Source organism: Centropristis striata, chromosome 23 (genome assembly GCF_030273125.1).
Source record: "Centropristis striata isolate RG_2023a ecotype Rhode Island chromosome 23, C.striata_1.0, whole genome shotgun sequence".
Classification (NCBI taxonomy): Eukaryota; Metazoa; Chordata; class Actinopteri; order Perciformes; family Serranidae; genus Centropristis; species Centropristis striata.
Window position 1 is genome coordinate 8,377,587 of NC_081539.1, and position 21,917 is coordinate 8,399,503.

General features: G+C 39.1%; 1 protein-coding gene across 1 annotated transcript in view; it reads left to right on the top strand.

Annotated features, from left to right (window-relative positions):
• Positions 1-11,497, top strand: part of LOC131961692 (cadherin-12-like) — a 149,020-nt gene extending 137,523 nt beyond the window's left edge. The window contains exons 10-12 of the mRNA XM_059326534.1: positions 413-530; positions 4,903-5,154; positions 10,180-11,497. Of these exons, the coding sequence (XP_059182517.1) occupies positions 413-530; positions 4,903-5,154; positions 10,180-10,691 (882 nt within the window). The 3' untranslated portion in view covers positions 10,692-11,497. The remainder of the gene's footprint in view (positions 1-412; positions 531-4,902; positions 5,155-10,179) is intronic.
• The last annotated feature ends 10,420 nt before the right edge of the window (positions 11,498-21,917 follow it).

The following is a 21,917-nucleotide window of genomic DNA, read 5'->3' on the forward strand; positions in this document are numbered from 1 at the left end:
ATCAGCGTGTGTTGACGCGATCGAGAATTTTTTAACAAGTTATCAATCAAGTGCTCAGTGACTGTATCCAAACCACAGAGAGAACAATTCACCGGCTTGTTTCGCCGCTGACAGCTCTGACATGCAGCCGGTTCAAGACTAGTCGACACTTCTGTTCAACTGTTGAATAATTTCACATTTTCTGCCAGAACGGCTTGACCTGTACGACTGTTATTTTCCATTTAAAAATGTTTGGCATTGAAACAAGCACTCAAAACAAAAACCTTCCAACTGTGCAAATCCACAGACAGTTTATAAGCAGTGTGCCCCATACAGGCAGGAGCATTTAAAGAGAATAAACTAAAAGTGAGAGATGATTGCTTTGCCTTTTTTTTTTTTATAACAAAAGAACATTTTTCCTGTTCATCAACAGGTGATTCAGACCTTCAGTGCAAAAGACCAGGATCTACCGACTGCTGGGCAACAGTTCTCCTTCAGAGCAGCAAAAGAAGAGACGAAGAACAAGAATTTCACCATCCGGGACTTTGGAAGTAGGTGTTCTTATATTATTTTAACAAAACATCTGTTTGTGTTCAAGGTCCTTTTTTGAGAATTGGTGGTTGTGGGCAGTGGATGTTTAGGGGGAGATAGCAGGTCAACAATAAATGCCACATAAGTGGTGACATCATCTGAAAGCTGCACTGCAAAAAAAGAAAAGTTGGGTGAACTCAAAATTTCAAGGCAACAAACTTTGATAGAATTTTAAGTTGGACAATTAAACTAAATATTTTAAGTTTTGTTTTTGAGTTTGCTCAACTCTCAATTCAGATTTTTGTCAACTCAACTGTAAGTTGTACTAACTTATAATTTAACATTATAATAACTTTTAATCCTTACTTCTGCTAACTTCTGCAATGTGCTGAATTGGCACGATTGTAACGCCGCTATGAAATGTCAATTTTGGGTTAGCATTGATACACTAATGTCTACTCTTGTAGCTGTAACAAGCAGCGCCGCTAGCATCAGTTAGCCACTAGCATCAGTTATCCGCTTTCGCTAATGAATTTCACCGCTTTCCTGCATTTCACAACAAAGAAATAAGAGTTAGCAGAACTATTGTCCCTTGTTTTGAACCCCAACTTAAAGGTATAAGTAACAACAACTCACAAACTTGTTTTTGAGCAGACAACTGGCTTCCTTTGTTGTGCTAACTCACATTATTGCCCTAAATGTCAATAATTTATATTTCCAAGTTTTATCAACTTAAATCACTGTTTTAGGTCAAAAAGTACAAGTTGGCTTTTTTGCAGTGTGTGAACCCGAAGATTTACCCTTTATCGGGCGAAGAACTATATTTTGTAACTTCAGTAGATATCAAAATGGGGTCCCCATGTCTCTCTGTTTGGTTGTAGAACCACATGGACTTGTATGAGGAGAACTTGACTATGACGGCATATTAAGGCCAAGTATGAATAAAAATCAAAAACTGGGGGGGGCAGATTTACGAGACAAAAGTGGGGAAAAAAACAACTTTTTTCTCACAGATTCACCACTTTAAATCTCATAAATATGCACATTTCTTCTCGTAGATTTGACACCTTAAGCTCATAAACTTTGTTTTTTACACATTCTGGCAGTATGTAATATCCAACAATATTCTCTAGGGTTGAAATTTGGAATTTGCAAGTATTTCAATGAGTGTCCTATTAAGGGTTAATTTGAGATGCAGCTCAGCACTGTGTGTCAAGTTGTTCTGGTAAAAAATATCTAATAAAAATGACTTGAATTAATTAATTATTTATTTATTGAAACCTGTTATGGTTTATTAAGGGTCATAACATTAATATTATGCTATTTGAAGCCCATTTTCATGTTCAACAACATCCCTTAAGTTGTTGCAGCAACGTTGGGGCTAATACCATTTGTTACACACATTTGGTGCTGAATAATGCAATTTTTTTCATACCGAGCATGGATAAAAAACGGCTGAAATTCAGACAGCCCGCCGGTTGCTAAGTAGTTAATGACATGATGAATAATTCCAGTGAGAAAATGAGAATCTAATTGATTTTTGAGTGCATTTGAGTCCAAAGAAATATCACCAAGTCACACCATTTAGGCATCTTCATCTTCTAAACTACTAAACCACTGAAAAGTAGTATCTAGACCTAATAAATTACAATTTAGCAAAATGAATGCTAAAGAAATTGTTTTTGGGTATCACTTACAGTGTCTTAGAAAGAAATAAGATGATAAATAGATTACTTTCATGGAAGAATCAACTGACACCAACAAATGGCTTTAGCATATTTGTAATTTATATTGAAAGTGGCCATGATAATACTACAAATATTACAGTATATTAACTGTGACAGTTTATTTTGAGGCAAATGAGCAAACAAATAGAACCATTATTGAATACATCCTAATACAATCACGATCCCATTGAAATGGCAACGCTGTGTGAAATGTAAATAAAAACAAATGCCTCACATTCAGAGTGTATGTATTGACACAAAACAATATTTATTCCAGTATGAGAATTAGATATCTTGTCTTTTTTAAACATAATGTAGGTGAAAGGGATTTGCAAATCATTGCATTCTGATTTAAAAAAAATAAGTTTTCTACAGCTTTCCAAGTTTTCTAGTCAAGTCCAGTATCCATAATCACACACACACACACACACACATATAAATATATATGTATATATATATATATATATGTATATAGAACGTACATTTTTACTCTAATTTTCAGGTCTTTGGGTTTTTATTTCTTAGACTTTGTGTATCCTTCTCTCCTTAATGTATAAATCTGTACTCTTGTTTCTTTTGTCAGAGATGTATTGGGATTTTTTTATCCAATCTTTTAAAAGCCAAAGAGATAAAGTGAATAATGCAAATTGTGATTTGTTTTTTTACTTTTGCAGTAAAGTTGTGAGGTTGTAAAGTTGACTCCTATCTGTCAATATATATATATATATATATATATATATATATATATATATATATATATATATATATATATATAAGCATATATGACCCATATAATACATAGAGTAAAAACAGTAATGAGCAGCCTAAATGAAAATACACACATACTGTGCAAAATACTATGCAAAAATGTGTAACACATAGTACATATTCTGTAGCTAAACATGCACATGTAACATGAGTATAAGATGGATAAACGTCAGGGCAGACTAAGTGACGTTAAAGGCTGATGCAAAAAGATGTTTTAAATTTTCTTCTGACTGAGCGAGCCAATTGAGTTTATGTTGAAAGATGATCTCAGTGACGAGGAGCGTCATAAAAGAAGGCCCGACCACCTTCTGATGTTTTATTTAATTTTTGGAATAGTCAGGAGAACGGTGTTTTAAGATCATAGAGCCCTAGCAGACATACGAGGAGCGACTAGAGCTGGTAAGTAGGATGGTGCAAGTCCGTGTAATAATTTATTAGTTTATCCGCCTTGACGTCAGGTCTAGCGTGCACAGGGAGAAAAGTGAATGAAACAAGATGAATAGAGGTAATGTGATCACATATTCTAGTTTTGCTTTATACCCTTGCAGCAGTATTTTGTACAAGACTTACATTATAATATAATAATGTGTGATTATTTTTCAGTCTCTACATGCAACTAGTTTGAATTTAGGACAAACAAGATCAGTCGTTTGAAAACTTTGCTGCTCAACGTTTTCCGAGTGGCATGCCTCATCGCTAAAAATAAGTCAAACACGTGCAGCCAGACGTTGTCTTATGATAAGTGCACATATGACTCTGCAGTGTGCACCGGCCGAGCTCTTTGAAGTCTAACCAGAAAGACGGGTAATGAAAAGTGGGACATGGCAGGATGAGGCCAGGGAAGCGAATGCATTCACCATCCTTGACAAGCCCAGGTCCGAACCTCTGATCCACTTTTACCTTTTGGACACACTGTCTTGCAGTTTCCTGACTGCCAGAGGCCCCTGCAAGCAGCACACTCTCCAGATACAGAGTGAGATCTGATGGGCAGGGACAGGAAACACAAACACCACAGGCACCGCGGACAGGTTCGGCAAGAGAGGGAGAGCGAGCGCAGACAAAATCACAGTTGTGCACAACATGCAAGGTGTGCTAAAATGCCTGACCTCCTGTCAAGACAAAGTGCCAGGCTTCGTCAGTGGAACAAACCCGGCTTGACAGGGGTCAGACAGTCTAGCTGCAGCAGACAGGACCAGGCAGGTCCAACCCGACACGTTCCCTCTCCCTGGTATACATTGTCGACCTCTATTCCGCTCCCCGTCCTCACACCTCCGGCTGTCTTCCCAAGTTGTTCCCTTTTGTGTGTTTTTTATTTTTTTATCTATTATCTCCCATTGCCAATCTGCTTTCTCTCCGGAGTGACGCTGCCTGCACACAGAGATAACAAAATAACAACAGATCCCAATAGTTCTCGCAGTGCAGGTAGAGAGGGAAAAAAAAACAAAAAAACGCTTTTGCAGTGTTTCGGGGAATGATGTACTGGGTGTGGTTAGGCTCTATCAGCTTTTAAAGTAAGCGGTGTAAAATGCTGAGAGCTTTGATAAGACAACTCTTTGATACGTTGCAGTTTCTCATCACATTCACAGAAGCACATTTGGAGAGGATTTGATATCAAACATAAAGAGTTATCAGACATTGAAAAGTTTTATCTTTCCCATACTTGGACCTCCACTCTGGTAATGTAGCTCGGAGGATGGTCTGATTGATGTGAGGCTATAAAAGGTGGAACGTGTTCTTTTTCTTTGGTCAGAACATTTTCTAACCTGTGCAGATCAAGGAAAAAGTACTCGCTGCACCACTTCAGGCCTCTCTCCATGCAAATTTGGAAGATTCTTTTAATCTAAGTCATCTCCCGCTGTTTTAAGACGTCTTTTGGACTTTTCTTCCCTTCTTCCAGACAACACAGCTGGAATTGTGACGAAGCGAGGTGGCTTTAGACGTCGTTTGCAGGAGATCTACCTCCTTCCTGTGGTGATTGACGATAATGGCTATCCACCTAAGAGCAGCACCGGCACCCTGACCATCCGTGTGTGCGGCTGCGAATCAGATGGATCCCTGCTAACTTGCAGCGCGGAGGCCATCTTTCTCCCCGTGGGTCTCAGCACCGGGGCTCTGATCGCCATCCTCCTATGTATCATCATCCTGTTAGGTGAGTCTTGTTGTTTTCTGGCTTGTAAGCATTCTTCCTTGAAACATTTTATCATTCATAACCATAAAGGAAACAGGGAGTTATTGTATCTATTACCTTAGTGCTACAGCCCTGATCTTAAAGGGACAGTACACATCACAAACTACTGGTTTGGTTGGGAAATCCTACACATCATTTTACTCTGTATGCCACGGCTGAAATGCCATCTTTGTATGTTCGCAGGCTCTCTCATTGGTTAGTTTTTATCTATAAATTTATTCTTGGGCTGCTTCCGTCTTACCTGTGTGCATACATGTGTGGAAACCAAACCAAACATGTTCTAGCTCAAAATATTGTACAGATGCTGGTGCCAAGAGTGAGAACTGAGTTAGGTAAGAAAGCTTTTAGTTATGCCGTCCCTTTATCATGGAACAATCTGCAAAATGAATTGAAACTGTCTGAGTTGATCAAAATCGGTGAATTTAAGTCGATTCTAAAGGATAAAGAAATAATTTCTCTTGGTCAGTGTGACTGCTCCATATAAGTCTCTACTGAGGCTCCTTCAGTTTTGTTGTGATGGCTGTATTTGTAACTTTTACCTGGTTAAATAAAGGATATATATATATATATATATATATTTAAATCAAAGATATGTATTCTCTCTCGAAAGCTGGACTCTGACTACAGGAGTTTTGGGCCAATTTAACCCAGATTTAACCCAATTCAGATCCAGATCATGTTTGTGAGGGGTCTACAGGTCCAGTCTTTAAACTTCTAAATGACTCCCTCACAAACCGAGGCTGCCACAACACAATCTGGATTATTTTATTAGTACTTTCTGAGCTGAATTGTCCCTTTTAACACTTAAACAATCATGAGGTGACCTCACACTTTAGCAGCTCCAACCAGGTATTAGAGATTAACTACATATTTTATTTCTCTCAAATTATAATTATTTTTTTATCTCAGTAAACTGTATGATCTTCTGACCTAAATGTATTGATCTTTGTTGTTGGCATTGGTGAAGAATATGACATTAGTTTTCACCTTTGCCAGTAGTTTGGTTTTTCTATCAAGTTTAGGAGAAAATTTGTGAGCAATAACTTCAATAACTTTATAATAAGGTGTTCATATTATTGCTCACTCCAAACCAGCAAATCTGGGCTGTCTGAGGAGACACACTTTGTATTTTTGATTCAAAGTGTAGGGTAAAATTTACCTTTAAATTGGTTATAATGTATATAGATTATACATTTCAAGCAAATTTAACTCAGATTCAACCCCGCTCAGGCTCAGATTATGTTTGTGAGGGATCTACAGATCCGGTCTTAATAATAATGATATGATCATTTCACGCTTGATATTCAAGACTAAAAAGCTGGATGATTTTTTTTTTGTACTTTCTGAGCTGAATTTTCTGGGTAAACATTTGAAAACCAGCACTTTGGCACCTCCAAACAGGTATAAGAGATTAACTACTGTATATATTTTCCACAAATTATTATTCTTATTTACCTCATTAAGATGTGTGATCATTTGACCTAAATGTATTGGTCTTTGTTGTTGGTATTAGTAAAGAATATGATAATTGTTTTCACCTTTGCCAGAAATTTGGTCCTTCTATCAAGTTTAGGAGAAAATTTGTGAGCAATAACTTCAATAACTTTATGAAATGAGGTATCCATATTATTACTTACTCTAAACCAACAAATCTGGGCTGTCTGACGAGAAACACTTTGTATTTTTGATTCAAAGTGTAGGGGAATATTTACCTTTAAATTGGTTATAATGGATTTAAACAATAAGTTTATTGTAAGATTAACAACTAAATTACAAATCCATTTCTTTTTTTTTTTTGCAAACATGCTGAGCTGACCATCAGACTCAGTCTGGCTTCTCTCCAGGAGTGAAAAATCAGGATGAATTCAATTAGTACTTTCTGGGGCGAACTGTCCCTTTAAACACTGGAAAACCAGAGGTTACATCACACTTTGGCAGCTCCAAACAGGTATCAGAGATTTATTTCCACAGACTTTTTATTCTTATTTATCTCAGTAAGCTGTGTGATCTTCTGACCTAAATTTATTGGTTTTTCTTGCTGGCATTAAGAATATCACATTTGTTTTCACCTTTTCCAGTAGTTTGGTCTTTCTATCAAGTTTTGGAGGAAATTTGTGAGCAATAACTTCAATAACTTTATGAAATAAGGTGTCCATATTATTACTCACTCCAAACCAGCAAATCTGGGCTGTCTGAGGAGACACACTTTGTATTTTTGATTGAAAGTGAAGGGCAATATTTACCTTTAAATTGGTTATAGTGGATATAAACGATAAGCTTATTGTAAGATTAACACCTAAATTTCATCTTTTTATTTTTTTTTTCCATTTTTGAGGCCACCTGAGCCCAAACATGTCGAACTGACCATCAGACTCGGTCTGGCGTCTCTCCAGGAGTGTCCACAGTTAATTATAGAACGCATATGAATTTGGTCAGTCAATGAGACGTTCAAGATTGGAGGGAGGGACGCTCGGCTCCATAAACTAAATCCAATCTTGCTGCCCTGTGGCTGCTTCCCAGGCTACAGCTTTTACATTCCCCACAAGGTCATGGTTGTAAAACTCCTCCTTAATTCTCCGCTATTAATGTCCTAACTCATCTACATAGCAGGGAGGAAGTAAATGTAGGTTTATGGGATCATTTTCTGAATTATGAATATGGGATGGTGGGCTGTTAAAGAAGTTCCTATTTTACAGTGGAAGTCAAGGGTAGCCATGACCTTTGAATTGAGCTGTATTTACTTTTCCCTATCTCTCTCTAATAAACGGTCCCGCGAAGAACCCGCTGGTAAATTCCAGCAATGCCTCATCACTAATCCTTTTTCATTACCTTCATGAATGTATTCATGTTGAAATATCAGCTCATTGTTTTATGTGTGAGGGAACATAAAAGCACACGGTCGATTGTAGCCGTGTGCTGTGTCGGTGTGTTCGCTTCATCTTAGAGGAATGTCTTCAAAGCTCCAAGTCGACTCGCCCCCGAGGCTGGAGCTGACGCCAAACTGTCATGCTGTCCCTGAGAAGGAAAGTGGCAGAGAAAATCAGAACTCACACTGAGAACATTTCCATAGAGCCACTTAGTTCCTGTGCAGGATTTGTCAGGATGACCCAGTTGTCCTGTGAGGAGAAATGATGAGGTAAATTAAAGGGACCAGCACAGAGACTTTCATCTGCATTGCTGTTTTTTTATTTATTTTTCAAACTGATGTGGATTGGCTGCACTCGGTCATGTTCAACCAGTGTGCCCTACAATAACAGACTGTTGTTGAAGTCTACTTAGGAGCCACTGGGGGGAGCTGGCACACTATACACAAGGTAGATAAAATCACTTGGGAGTGAAGGGAGGCAGAAAGGAAGTGAGATACAGCAAGGATGAAAGGAAGAGACCTACTTAAGTCTTTTTTTTTTCCCAGTCTGAATGTATTTATTGGACTCTTTCATGTGAATGATTCCAGTTTTATCCTGGTCGTTGCTCTTCTGCCTAGATGCAACTGTATATTAAAAACCCAAAGGAAAAACACATATTTTACTGCATATTTCACAGAGGAGACAGAGAGAGGGACATAGAGGGAGACAGATTGCATTGACAGCAGAAAGAGAGAGAAGGAAATTTATTGTAACATTATGTGGTGAAAATCACACTGTGGCACTACAGTGTCTAAAATGTGGCGAAACCTCAAGCAACCTCTGGAAGCCTGCGTGCTAAAACAGTAAACTGTGTGCTTTGGGTATATTCTCAGCGGTGCAATTTCGCCCAACAGTGCTTACAGTTCTTGTGCTATCTATTATAAGTATGTTTTGCTGCCAGCACACATTATTTGCTTTGAGTCACAAAGGCAATTTAATTCCCAGAAGGAATTGATTTGCAGGTCAAACCCTGAAAACTGTGTTTTAGATGTCCATGTTACTTATAACCATAGTTTTAATGGGATTTCATTGACTCGGTCTCAGTGTGAAGCTCCATTAAATCCTGCTGAATCATAGGTTGCATGTAAACCAGACATCTGAAACACTCCACAGTTACAGTAGCGTCGCTGTAAAGCTGCACAAGTGTCAACAACAGCATGCTAACATGCTCACAATGCCAAAGTCAACACACTGATCTTTATGTTCATCATCGTCCTTTAGTTTGTAAGCATGCTAATGATTGCTAATTAGCACAATCACAAAGCACAGCTGAGGTTTACGGGAGTGTCATTAGTTTTCCAGATATGTGGCCATACGCCAATGTATTTGTGAAAATAACATTTAGACCTTCTGGTGGTGCTAGCTGCAAATGATCAGGGGGGTTATGAAATTCATTAAAATTCATGATGATGGGGATTTGAATATCTGTCACAAATTGTGTGGCAATCCATCCAAAAATGTCTGGATATTTTACCAAAAAAAAAACAAGAAATGATCAGCAGAGGATGGCGCCAAATGACAATTCATGAAAAGTTATTAGGTTTCATCCTCTGGGGATCTTTAATGTCTGAAAAAATTAGCACAGCAATCCATGCAAAAGTTGATACTAAAATCATACTAGACTCTTCCTTCCACAGTCCAAAGACATGCAGGTTAGGTTAATTGATGACTGGAGAGGAGTGTGAGTGGTTATCTGTCTCTATGTGTCAGCCCTGTGAAAGTCTGGCGACCTGTCCAGGGTGTACCCAACTTCTCGCCCAATGTCAGCTGGAATTGGCTCCAGCCCCCCATGACTCAAGTAATGATGATGTAGTTATGGATAATGGATGGACAGACACACAGAGAGACAGACCGGCTTTGCCATCCCTTGAACTGTGCTGCTAACATGGCTAAAAATGCCATCCTGGCATCTAAAATCCCCCAAACATCAGCCAAATTTAGCCCAATTTCAACCTAAATACCTCAATTTACACCTTGACATATAATCTCTTTTTTCCCCCAGAGAGGTAATGTGCTTAAGTCTCAGTAATGTGGGTGTGCAGACAGTAGTCTAACATGTAATTCTCTGATTTGTTCCCAGTAATCGTGGTCCTCTACGTGGGCTTGAGACGACAGAAGAAAAAGGAAACCCTCATGTCGTCCAAAGAGGACATCCGGGACAACGTGATCCACTACGACGACGAGGGAGGCGGCGAGGAGGACACGCACGCGTTCGACATGGGGACGCTTCGCAATCCAAAGGTTGTCAAAGAGAACCTGTTCCGCAGGGACGTCAAACCCGAGATGAAGCGAGGTCCCAGGGCGCCCGTCTCTCAGGACAGCGCCGACATCCGAGATTTCATCAACCAGCGTCTGAAAGAGCACGACGTGGACAACTCGGCGCCGCCCTACGACTCCCTGGCCACGTACGCCTACGAGGGCGACGGCTCCGTGGCCGAGTCGCTCAGCTCCATCGAGTCCCTCACCGTAGACCTCGAGGAGGACTATGATTACCTCACCGAGTGGGGGCCCCGCTTCAAGACACTAGCAGGGATATTTGGGGAACAGTCAGAAACACAGTCGGACTCAACCACCACGGAGAACACGCATTGATGTTATTCACAGACTTGAAAAGCAAATATGTAACAATGTTCTTTTGGTTGGTAACACACACAAACAAACACAAGTTTTACCATTCTTTTTCCTCCCATGTTATCTGTTTTCATCTTTTTTCCAGCTCACTGTTTTCTATTAGGTGGTACTTTGCCATGCTCAGTCCCAAAATTGTAAAAAGAAAAAAATGAGGGAACATACGGTAACATGATTAGATGAGCCAAGCAGCCGTTCAATTATCTTTCAATTGAATGTTCTTGTCTTACATTTTGTTTCCTCTTGGGGAATACGCATACACGGAAATGTTATCATTTCCCAGAACATCCTTAAAAGTGCCTCAATATAATTGTTCTTTCACTTGCTATTTCATGCCACATATCCAGTGTTGTTCCTTAGAAGCCCATAGGTTAAGCTGATTCAGTCAGCATACTGTGCTCTGACTGGCTGAAGCATCTACCAAGACCAATGTCAACTCTGTGGGGACAATGACGTGGCCCGAGTTTGGCCAAAGATGTTTTGAATGTTATTTATTGTTCTATTTATTTATTGGCTGATTGAGTTTGATTAGATTTTTGTGTATTTATCTATTTATCTCTCAGTCATCAATCTGTATTTTTTATTTTTGGAGACACTCGAGGAATTTTGTAATTAAATGGCCCACATGAAAATGTATGTTTCTGTTAGGTGGGTCCTGTGAATAGACTTGTACTAGAGTTGTAAAAAAAAATTTATTAGGGCTAAATACTGCAGTTCAGTCATGTAATAAACACAGTTTTCTTAAATAAACCACACTTGGACAAACTCTCTTTCTGTGCTCAGTTATTTGGCTCAAATGATGGATGATTTGTTAATATTCAAAGTGCCACAGCAGGGAACACAACAGGGACTCTAAATGCACAACTCACACAAAGTAGAAGAGTTTACTTCAAAACAAGCTTTACTAAGCTTAAGTTGGTACATGGTGAGGCAGTCAAAAAGGCAAAGTTATCCAAAGGGTAGAGGCAAAAAGGCAAAATCCAATAATACAAAACAGGGTCGATACATACAAAGAACTCTTTTCGCAAACTGCCAATGCAGGGAGGAACACACAGGGTATATATCATCACACTGTTAAAATAATCGTCTAAGTCATTTTTTGTCAAAATTGTATGTTTTGACAATTTGCCACATTAATAGGCATCAGATAAGAACCCAGCAAAGAAGAGCTAGAGGGAGATTGTTTAGTTATCAGTTTAGTTTATCAGTGTTTTATTGTTGACACTAATATTAGTATCACTTTACTCTAAGGTGTCTACCTAAGAGTGACATGGGATGTGTCATGAACATTAATGACACTTTGAAGTAACATTAATGCTCATGATACTTGTCATGTCATGTTTCTGACAGGCTTATGTAGACACCTTCAAAATAAAGTGTTACCATATCTTGCTTAAGTCACAAAGGCATGTTCAAAAAAAATGCCTAAGTCATTTATTTATCTTAAGTTACATAATTTACACACAGTGTTATTACTATGCCAATAGCCATCCTTTGTTACATCCTTTTTGAGTGAAATGATAAATAAATGTCATATGTTACACTTTGGGCAGGGCATGCAATCACAGAGGCAGGAAAACACAGGATGCAAAGCAAAAGGCAATCAGGAAAAACTAGGATTACAAAATAAAACAGGAAATAAACAAGGGGTAACTTTACAGACAAGATATCAAGTTCATCCACCACTGAAAGAAAAATAAAATTATTATCATGCACATACCACAAATATAAAAAAAACATTGATTTCCATGGACTTTTGCAGATAAATTTATGGTCCAAAGGGGATAAAACCTGCTGACTTCAGTGATCTCCTGACTGTTCCTTTGGTGCCACTTCTAGGTTTTTTTGTCTTCAGGGAAATAAATGGATTGCCATTAAATGTGGCACAGGTTACCATGGTGCCCAGAGGATGATTCCTAATGAAAAGTGATTTTCACCTTAATTTTAATTCACCAGCAGCACGTCAAATGTATTGTTAAGTTATATATCTGAACATCAACAAAACATTGGTGCAGAAATTCATGGTTGTTATGCAATGCACCTGCATGACTTTGCATGAAGACACTTGTGGACATTTTTGGTTTAGAGTAACATATCTTGACAAATTCTGGACGGGTTGAGAGGAGCTTTCAGACCAATAATCATGTTCTCCATAGGAAGAATTATATCCCATGGGAATGTTATATCCCATTATCCGGCATCATGTTGACATGCCAAACTAATACGGTGACCAAGGTCAGCACTATCTGCCACTAGCATGCCTGCAGACTCTTATTTTGTTAAGTGAAAACCTTTTTTAAACTAAAAATGACAACCCTTACATATGCACAACAACAATAAAACATTCTCTCTATTCCCCACCTTTCAAATTCTCCAATGGTGAATGTTTAAATTGCCCTGCATGTGTTGCATGTGAACTTCGGTCCTAAATCCCCCCAACAGGACAGCACAACCTTCCTGGTGGAAAGAAATTACTTTACAGTTGATTGGTTTTCTTCAAACCAATCAACAAATAAATGCTTTTAAAGGGAGTGTTTCCGGATGCGGCTAAACATCCCCGTGCTGAGGAAAGGCAATCAAGCTGCAAGAATTACAAGTCACACCACAGGCTTCAGTAAGGTATCAAAATGGCCCTATTTCCCCAGTCATTGAATGGAGTGGCTCAGACCTTCCTTGCCATGGTCTAGTGACGACATAATGGAAGGTCTGGAGGAAAGCCAAGGCAGTCTGTGACATACAATGCGGAGCCTCGACCAATGGATGTGAAGTGATTCCCCTTTCTGTCTCTCTCCATCACATCTCGTAGGCATCCCACCAGGCTGAGCTTCAGTAAATGTGCGATGAAGTGTTTGAATGACATTAAGCAATCTATGACCCTTGCAGGCAGCAGGAATTGCAACAACAGTGCCATAACTGACCTCGTACACCCATATCATCCTTTTGAGTTATGGAGGACTGGAACTGACACCAATGGTGTAATCACATTTTTAAAAGATAGATGAGTCAGTTAGCAATTAGAGCAGAGATCCAACAGATATATCACTCTAAAACAAACTGGAGAGATAATGGAAACTGTCTATGATAATGTTTTCCTTTTATGGTCATGCAAAACTTGGAGCAGTGTGAGGTTAAAGAACCATTAAACCTCAAGGTAAGACAAACAATGTCTTCAGAGCAGGGTGATTTTGGAGGCCAACGGCAAACTTTGTTGTTTTAGTTTGGAGGACATGCCGTACATGTTGCTCTGTATTTAGCTTTCTTCATAACAAAACATTTAGTTGTTGAGCTTAGTTTTTTTCCCAAACCTTTAGTCTCACTGTGTATGCCTGTACTAAGGTTATTTTGCACATTTGATATAATTTCTTTAACAAGTTTGAGCTGCATTTTTCCTCTTTCTCAAAATTCTTAATGATTTGTCAGTTAATTGCTTCACGGTTAAACAGAAAGCTGCAGTTCTTGTCTATTTAATACCATTAAAAGCTAATTACTTTGGGTTTTTAGCCATGCAAGTTTTCCTCTGAAATATATCAACAGCTACATGTTGAAATTACACCAAATTTGGTACAGACACAAGATATCTGGATTTCTCCTCTAGGCTTACCATGGGTTTGACATTTGTGGTTTTGATTGAAATGTCTTGAAACCTATTAGATGGATTGCCATTAAATTCGGTATGCACATTAATGTCCTCCTCAGGATGAATTGTAATCATTCTAGTGACTCCCTCACTTTTCAGGGAACAATACTTTCAATACTTTATGACTGAATACCTGCAAAACGAATGAGATTCTCATCATTCTTAGCTTAATTTGTTTTTCGTGCTTTTTAACAACAAATCAATAATGAAATGATAATAATTATTAGCTGCAGCCTAATGTGATTGGTAACTCCAATGACTCTGATGTATCAATTCAAAGAATGCATCAGAGTCAGACAGTTTTAATCACTAAACTGTACACACTATATTTCCCTACGCTGGTGCATGGTGTTTCCCAAATCGCACCATTTCCACACTTATGACTCACCATGTCTAGTAGTACTTGGCAGAGTCGACAGACCAAACAGAGACATCAGCAGTAAGAGGGATGAGTGTTGGGTGTTGGTGTGGGAGTGAGGGGGCTGCCATCCCATGCATAAACATGAGAGAACTGGCACAATCTATGCGACAGCTCAGGGGAGGGCGACCATTACCACCAGCCAAAGCAAAAAGAAGTGATGGCATTGATACTGTTTATGCTGGATTGCGTTCAACCCTCTGTGCCCCAGTGAACAGCACTGTCCGGTCTCATTGTTCAGTTTCCTCTGGCCATTTAATGCCAGAACTCCACCGTGAGAAAAGTGACTCAAAAAAAAAAATTCAAAATGTCCTCATTTTCCGAAAGTCAATTCTCAATAATTTCATCATGACAACAAACTTTATTTTCCACAGAAAAAGATGTGGTAAACATTTGGCTCTGCAATGTAGGGAAACATCACAATTTACCGTGCATTGTTTGCTGTTTACAGCATTTCAATTTCTGAGTCATACGAGTCTTTGCAAGCATAGCTGTCATGATTCAACAAAGACGAGTTGTCACAGCATCTTTTGAATAAACCATTCTATTGTTGGAGGTACTGAACAATTTGCTTAGACAGAAATAAATGAATATACAACATCACCATTCTTATTACTTTGCAGTTTTCTATGGAAATATGCTTCACTTTATAATGAACCCCCATTGCACACTTCTGCGGTTGGGGAATTGCAGTGCTGATACATATGGGTGCTTTAATTAATACCAGTCACTTTGTATTATTCTGCATCTAAGGGTATTTTCTGAGAGTGTTTATGCATATGGAAATAAAGCTGTCACCCCGGCTGCCGAGTGCTCTCTAAGCTGACAGGTTTGCTTAACAGGAATGTGCTGATCTGGGTGTGCATATATTTGTGGCCACTAACCTTTGTTAACCCTTTTAATTATGCAGCAGCAGCGGTGACTAACCTTGAGACACTGGCATGTAAGTAAACACAGCAGTCATTATAACGGTTAAAGAACATGTTTATTGAGTGTTCAGCAATAATTAAGTCATGAACTGATGGAGAAACAAAAGCAATTGCTTGTATGGGGAATTCAAGGGGAAGGTATCAGTTTATTGGGTACACCTAGGTGGTGTGAATCCAATGCAATTCAACAGAAAAATCCTGTAAGGCCTTATATATTTACCAAGTTTAAATGCTGACTTTGTGTTGACAGTGTGTCAGAGAAGTATTGATTGATGTGGTAGTTTTTCAGGGCCACGGTTGCTGTTTAATTGTATTGGTGTCAAATGAGTCAGGGTGATAACTGCCAATACCACTATAAAGTCAAGGTACGTGTACAGCTCATTCACTTGGAAATCACTTAAGAAGTCTCAGCTTCTGAACACAGCGCTATCTCCGGTATTACACTGGAGACAGGGTTGAAAAGAACAGGGTGAATAAGTCATGAGTGAATAAAAAAGCATTGTGTTTTTCCTTCAAAGGTATTACGGAAAAATTAAGCTGCAAGGTAACATTTTAAATCCATCCACATATTTTTGAAGCAAGTGTGAAAAATTCTAAATTCTTCTCTTGTGTAGCGTCTTTATTTTTCGGCTTGTCACAGTTTCCCAGTAGCACTGTGATCCATAACAAATAAAAAATAAAATCGCTTTAAAAATCACAGCAGGGGTGGCAAAACTGGTAGGGAACAAATAATCGACACTGAGGACCTGACATAGTCATGGGAGAATATGGATAGCTTAAATTTGAAATGTCAAATAATCCACAAACTAGAGATTCAGTTCATAGTGTAGCACGACATTTCCTCAAATATAATACTTTCCTTTACACTTCAAAAGGACATCATAAAAACCTATTTCAATAATGAATGAAATTATGAATGGGATCATAATGAAATATATACACATTAAAGGTATTACCAATTAAAAATTAAAGGACACAACAAAACTGGTAAAATAATTGAGATGAAGTCAAGGTCTCAACTTGAATTGAATGTCAAAGAGACAAGGTGGATTTAGCAGTAACTTAAAGGTTTCAAGAGTCTGAGCAGCACTCATTTGGTTGAGCTGGTCCAGAGATTAGTGGCAGACATTGCAAATGTCTGTTTGCCTCCATTTTTGTGCCTGCATCTCTGAAAATCCAAGAGGATCCGGTTGGTTGACCTCAGTGCACTAACTGAAGCATGATGATTCAAGGGTTCTGCTAGATAAAGCAGCGCCAGCCCATTTAAAACCTTAAAAACAAATGATAAAATATTGAAATCAATCCTGAAGCGGACAGGATTTGTGATCATGTTTTCTTTTTCCTGGTTATTTACGGATAATTACAATAGTTTATAAGAGAGAGGTCTTTTACATGGCTAAAAGTAATTTTGTTTTTATAGGCAGATACTTTATATTGGTATATTATCAGCAGAAAAAAAACTGTTTTTCTTAAAAATGGAGCCCAAGGGCAGCATTTATAATGAAAAGAGAAAGGTGCCCAAATTACAGCCTTGAGGGACTCCACAGGTTATTGGGCCACAGTTAAAGAACATTTATTGAGATAAAGAGGAGTCATACAGTATAATTAATAAGGCAAGACAAGTTTATTAGGGACCGAGCACTGAAAGTGCAAGGACCCTATTGTAATTGGTCCGTCTATTATTATTAGGGCCTGAGCAGGCAACGACCTGCAAGGTCCCTATTGTATTTCGAATGATTTTTTTTTTTTCTTCCCAAATGATCGCATTTTTCACTGCCTGAACATACCCAAAAACTCATGAAACTTTAAATATAAGTCACACCTGGTGAAATATTTTATAATCTATTGTCATCCTGAATTTCCACCACTAGGTGGCCCTATAATAAAGGAACGTGCGTTTTGGCTAATAACTCCCACATACTTTATCGCACATTCAAAAACCTATAACCTTTTTCGAACTCCTCCTAGGCAATTTCATCGTTTTGCACCAAACTTTGCACACAGCATCTATGGACCCTCATAACAAAAAGTTATTAAAATAATTTTGATAACCCCAAGAATAATCAAGTTATTAAATAACAACTTCCTGCAGGTGGCGCTATTATCAACACAAAACACAAAGTGTTGCATATCTCCACATTTGTGTGTCTGAATGACATGAAACTCAGGTTACTACTTCCCAATTAGCCCCTAAGGCTCTGTGCAAAATTTTGGCCAATGACCACTAGGTGTCGCTCTTTAAATTAAAGTATTTTATATCTCCAAATCGGTTGGTCGGATTAACACCAAACATGGTATACTTATTGTCAATGCCCTCCTGAGGATAACCCTTGAAGGTTTTATTGATCGGCCCCTAGGTGGCACTCTGGTGGCAGTCTAATTTAATATTTGGCACTCTGCCAAGACCATAAGACTTAAGGCAATGAAATTCATTATTATTATCATGTTTTTTATCTCTTTATCTATGTTATTTACATTATTTGTACCCAGAGGTAGATTTTGTTTGCAGTATAGAGTCCTCATACACACACACAAAAGAGGCACATATCACACATCATTCAACTTAAGACAGTGGGAGTTAAGAAATGGCAAATTAAATAAAAAAATTAAAAACTAAATTAAAAATTCTTAAAAGTTCTTACAAGTCCAGACTATACTTAAATATTGATGTGAACTAAAATATGAATAGCAGAAACAGAAAAATAAACAAAATAAAACAGCAAAATAAAATAAAACTTGTTTAGGCTGTAAAAATGTAGATAAAGGTTAAAATGTATATATAGAAATAGTAAATACATACATAAAAGCAACAATAAATAAACACCTGTGCAAAGTATAGCAGGAACAAAACTGTTTTTGTGTCTTTTTGTTCTACACCTAGGGATTGTAAACCTACACACAGAGGGGAGGAGCTGAAACTCTGTGTGCAATGGATGGGAACTGTCATTTAAAATTGAACCAGTAATGCGCTGTAATTGTTTTGTGTACAAGGTCTCCACGTGGAGCTGTGGCTCACCAATCAGTCTGCTAGACCACTTTACTATTTGGTTGACTGAGTTTTTATTTTTCAATGAGAGGTTGAGGTGTGTGCGTTACAGGGGCCAGTCTATACCACTCCTATGAATTTCACTTTCATTTCAAGTGTTATAGTGTGGCCACGGTCCCAAATATGAAATTAGACTGCCACCACAGTGCCACCTAGGGGCCGATCAATAAAAACTTAAAGGGTTATCCTCAGGAGGGCATTGACAATAATTGCACCAAGTTTTGTATAATAATGCACAAACTATCCCTTTAATCCTCACAGTGTCTGAAGGAGGACTCTTAACTGATATGTATAAGTTAGAAGAAGCAGGTAGCAATGGTGGATCACTATGTACATTTACTCAAGTACTGGACTTTAAGTACAATTTTGAGGTACTTTTATGTAAATTTTATGTAACTTTATACTTCTACTCCACTACATTTTGAGGCATTTTACTCCTCTACATTTAGTTGACAGCTTAAGTTACTTTTCAGGTCAAGATTTAAAATGAAAAACATGATACATTTAAAATTATTACCCATTTTTATAAATTAAACCACTTAAAAGTTTATTAGGTAGTTTAAATGAGCGGAGTGGAGTCATTTCACAGTGTGGTATTAGTACTTTTACTGAAGTAAAGGATCTGAATACTTCTTCCACCACTGTCCTTTTTAATTCTTTACTTCTTTATTTTTTTTATTATTTTTATTATTTTTTATTATTGTTTTTATTATTATTATTATTTTTAATTTCTTTTTTTTAATGTTTTATTTTTTTCTTTTATTATTATTTTATTTTTATTTTTATTATTATTTTTAATTTCTTTTTTTAATGTTTTATTTTTTTCTTTTATTATTATTTTATTTTTATTTTTATTTTTTTCCCCTTCGCTACTGCGCATGTGCGGCCCCGCGGCGCTACTGCGCATGTGCGGCCCGGCGGCGTTACTGCGCATGTGCGGCCCCGCGGCGCTACTGCGCATGTGCGGCCCCGCGGTGCTACTGCGCATGCGCTGAAAGACCGCACATGCGCAGTAACGCCGCCGGGCCGCACATGCGCAGTAACGCCGCCGGGCCGCACATGCGCAGTAACGCCGCCGGGCCGCACATGCGCAGTAACGCCGCGGGGCCGCACATGCGCAGTAACGCCGCCGGGCCGCACATGCGCAGTAACGCCGCCGGGCCGCACATGCGCAGTAACGCCGCGGGGCCGCACATGCGCAGTAACGCCGCGGGGCCGCACATGCGCAGTAACGCCGCCGGGCCGCACATGCGCAGTAACGCCGCCGGGCCGCACATGCGCAGTAACGCCGCCGGGCCGCACATGCGCAGTAACGCCGCCGGGCCGCACATGCGCAGTAACGCCGCCGGGCCGCACATGCGCAGTAACGCCGCGGGGCCGCACATGCGCAGTAACGCCGCCGGGCCGCACATGCGCAGTAACGCCGCCGGGTCGCACATGCGCAGTAACGCCGCCGGGCCGCACATGCGCAGTAACGCCGCCGGGCCGCACATGCGCAGTAACGCCGCCGGGCCGCACATGCGCAGTAACGCCGCCGGGCCGCACATGCGCAGTAACGCCGCCGGGCCGCACATGCGCAGTAACGCCGCCGGGCCGCACATGCGCAGTAACGCCGCCGGGCCGCACATGCGCAGTAACGCCGCCGGGCCGCACATGCGCAGTAACGCCGCCGGGCCGCACATGCGCAGTAGCGCCGCCGGGCCGCACATGCGCAGTAACGCCGCGGGGCCGCACATGCGCAGTAACGCCGCCGGGCCGCACATGCGCAGTAACGCCGCCGGGCCGCACATGCGCAGTAACGCCGCCGGGCCGCACATGCGCAGTAGCGAAGGGGAAAAAAATAAAAATAAAAATAAAATAATAATAAAAGAAAAAAATAAAACATTAAAAAAAGAAATTAAAAATAATAAGAAAAATAAAAATAAAATAATAATAAAAGAAAAAAATAAAACATTAAAAAAAAGAAATTAAAAATAATAATAATAATAAAAACAATAATAAAAAATAATAAAAATAATAAAAAAAATAAAGAAGTAAAGAAGTAAAAAGGACAGTGGTGGAAGAAGTATTCAGATCCTTTACTTCAGTAAAAGTACTAATACCACACTGTGAAATGACTCCACTCCGCTCATTTAAACTACTTAATAAACTTTTAAGTGGTTTAATTTATAAAAATGGGTAATAATTTTAAATGTATCATGTTTTTCATTTTAAATCTTGACCTGAAAAGTAACTTAAACTGTCAACTAAATATAGAGGAGTAAAATGCCTCAAAATGTAGTGGATTAGAAGTATAAAGTTACATAAAATTTTCATAAAAGTACCTCAAAATTGTACTTTATGTACATTTACTCAAGTACTGGACTTAGTTACTTTGCACCATTGCTACCTGCCTCTTCTAACTTATACATATCAGTTAAGAGTCCTCTTTAGAGGGGGCGCCCCGGTGGCACACCTGGTAGAGCGTGTACCATAGAGGCACCGTCCTCGTGAGCGGGCGGCCCGGGTTCGAATCCAACTTGGAGCCCTTTCTTGCATGTCTTCCCGTTTCACTCTGTTTCTCATTATCAATAAAGCCTTGAAAATGGCCAAAAAATATCTTTGAAAAAAAAAAAAAAAAAGAGTCCTCCTTCAGACACTGTATGAGGATTAAAGGGATAGTTTGTGCATTATTATACAAAACTTGGTACAATTATTGTCAATGCCCTCCTGAGGATAACCCTTTAAGGTTTAAGTGGCACTGTGGTAGTTTAATTTCATATTTGGTACCGTGGCCACACTATAACACTTAAGGCAATGAAATTCATAGGGGTGGTATAGACTGGCCCCTGTAACGCACACACCCCGACGGCAGCATGCCCCAACACGCGTGTACTGCGAGGGTCCGTTCAGTACTGCTTGCAGTCCTAGTTTGTATTGTGCTTTTCAAATACAGAAACAAGTCAAAGTACTTTATATCAGGACAAAGAAATGCAGAATAAAACATCATGACAAGGAAATTAATAAAGCTGATTAAAAAAAGAACTCTCAATATGAAAACAAAATTAAATGCTACAAATTGCACTTTACTTCAATGAAATGTTGGGATTCAATACTCAACTCAACTTTATTTGTAAAGCACTTAAAAAAAAAAAGCACAATAGAAAAATAAGCACATAGA